The sequence below is a fragment of the Histoplasma capsulatum genome, genomic scaffold (genome assembly GCF_000149585.1).
Source record: "Histoplasma capsulatum NAm1 scaffold_1 genomic scaffold, whole genome shotgun sequence".
Classification (NCBI taxonomy): domain Eukaryota; kingdom Fungi; phylum Ascomycota; class Eurotiomycetes; order Onygenales; family Ajellomycetaceae; genus Histoplasma; species Histoplasma mississippiense.
Window position 1 is genome coordinate 4,513,626 of NW_001813982.1, and position 1,709 is coordinate 4,515,334.

The window sequence follows — 1,709 nt, forward strand, 5'->3', positions numbered from 1 at the left end:
CAAAAAACCCATCCGTGCTCGCGGCAGCTGCTCCTGCCACGCAAGCTCGCTATCGTCGACGAACGGGTCGTCACGGTCATACTCTTCGATTTTCCGCCGTCGTTTCTTCTTTGTAGAACCACCAGCACCACCCCCACCACCAGCGTCGCTGCTGCATGGCCCATTCAATAACGACGATGAGCCACCCATACCGGACATGAGCACATCACCATCCCCGTCGCTATCGCGATCAGCATCGAGGCTTAAATCATCCTCCGCTGCGCTATCAGTGCCAGTGGTACCCCTGGTGTTCTTTTCATTTCTCTCCAGTGCAGCGCTGGCGGCATTGACGCGGGCTAGTCGTTCGCGTTGCGCTGCAAGTCGGGGATGGAGGGCGTCAAAGCCGTACTGTTCTTCTGCCAGCCGAGTGAAATTGATGATCTGGTTGGTTTTACCATTTAGAGGGATGTGGAGGATGATGTTCGGGGTTGATGTCGAGTTAGATTTGTCGATCGCGTCTACGCCGAAAAGGGTTCCGGCTAGCAAGCCCGAGCCTGATGGGAGCGGGGGCAGGGTTGTGTCTTTGGTTCGTGAAGGTTTGGGAGATGGTGCAGTGGAGGGGGTACCTGTGGAAGCTCCGGTTCCTTTTTTGGTGGGGCCTGTTGAAGTTAGTTTCGAGGGTACTGACGGAGCGGGAGTTGGTGCATTGTTCCCACTGTCGATATCCATGGTGACTGGTTCTTCCAGGAGAGAGGACGACAGCAGCGGCTGATGCACAGCTTTAGGCTGTTGGATAGGTGTCGTATTGGTTTTAGGAGTCGAGATGGGAGTGGCTGAAACAGGTGAATGTTTGGCTGAATGGCTGTTCTCTGGAGAAACCTTGGACTGCTGATGAAAGAGAGATGGCTGGGGGGGAGCTGAGGAAGACGGTTGGATGGGAGGATCGATTATGCTGGAAATGGCGGGAGATGCACTGGCTCGGTATACTGGACGAGGAGGAGGTGTCCTTGTGTTGGGCGGGGGAGTAAACTGGTGACTAGAAGTCAAGGAGATTTTTGAGGATGCGGAGAATTGAGGGGCGGTGACGGATGAGTTGTCGAAGGCAGAGCGGATGGGGTCATAGTGCTGGCCACTGGTGCGCGCGGGTTGAGGTTGTTGCTGGGACGGAGCGAGAGTATGGGCAGGGCTAGGGGCGGGAGCTAGAGCAGAGGTGGAAGACGGGCCCTGTTGCATGTGATAGGGTCGATATGGAGGGCGGGATTCGCCGTTTGTAGAAAATGCATCATAGTTGTTAGGGGGAATAGGATGCGGGTGATTTGGCTGGAGGTGTGGCTGGAGCCGGGGCGAGGTGGAAGTTGAAGACGGAGCAAGATGGAATTGGGTTGACGAGGTTGCGTGAGTTGGAGATAGTGTCGAAGGAGTAGATATAGGAGCGGTATGAGGGGTTACTAGATCGGTGATTTTGGACTGCCTTGAAGGCGGACTTGGCTTGGCATCCTGTGGATGATCCAGCTTGGGTCGTTTTCGCGACGCTGCCCGATCTGCATTGTCATCGGTGAGAGGAAGATGCTGATTTTGAGACTGGCTCGGGTTCTCATTGGCATTATTGCCGTCGCCATTATAATTGATTTTGGCATTACTGGTGCGAGGCTTGCGAGGTTTTGTTTCCTTGTTTTTCTCCTTTGAGCTCCTTGTCTTCTTTTTTTCGCCTAGTTCGTTTCACCTTTGTG

At 54.4% G+C, this 1,709-nt stretch overlaps 1 protein-coding gene across 1 annotated transcript in view; it reads right to left on the reverse strand.

Annotated features, from left to right (window-relative positions):
* Positions 1-1,212, reverse strand: part of HCAG_01283 (predicted protein) — a gene marked incomplete at both ends in the record, with an annotated part of 2,668 nt that extends 1,456 nt beyond the window's left edge. Inside the window, one exon of the mRNA XM_001544186.1 lies at positions 9-1,212. Coding sequence (XP_001544236.1) covers positions 9-1,212 — 1,204 coding nt within the window. The remainder of the gene's footprint in view (positions 1-8) is intronic.
* Between the last annotated feature and the right edge of the window lie 497 nt (positions 1,213-1,709).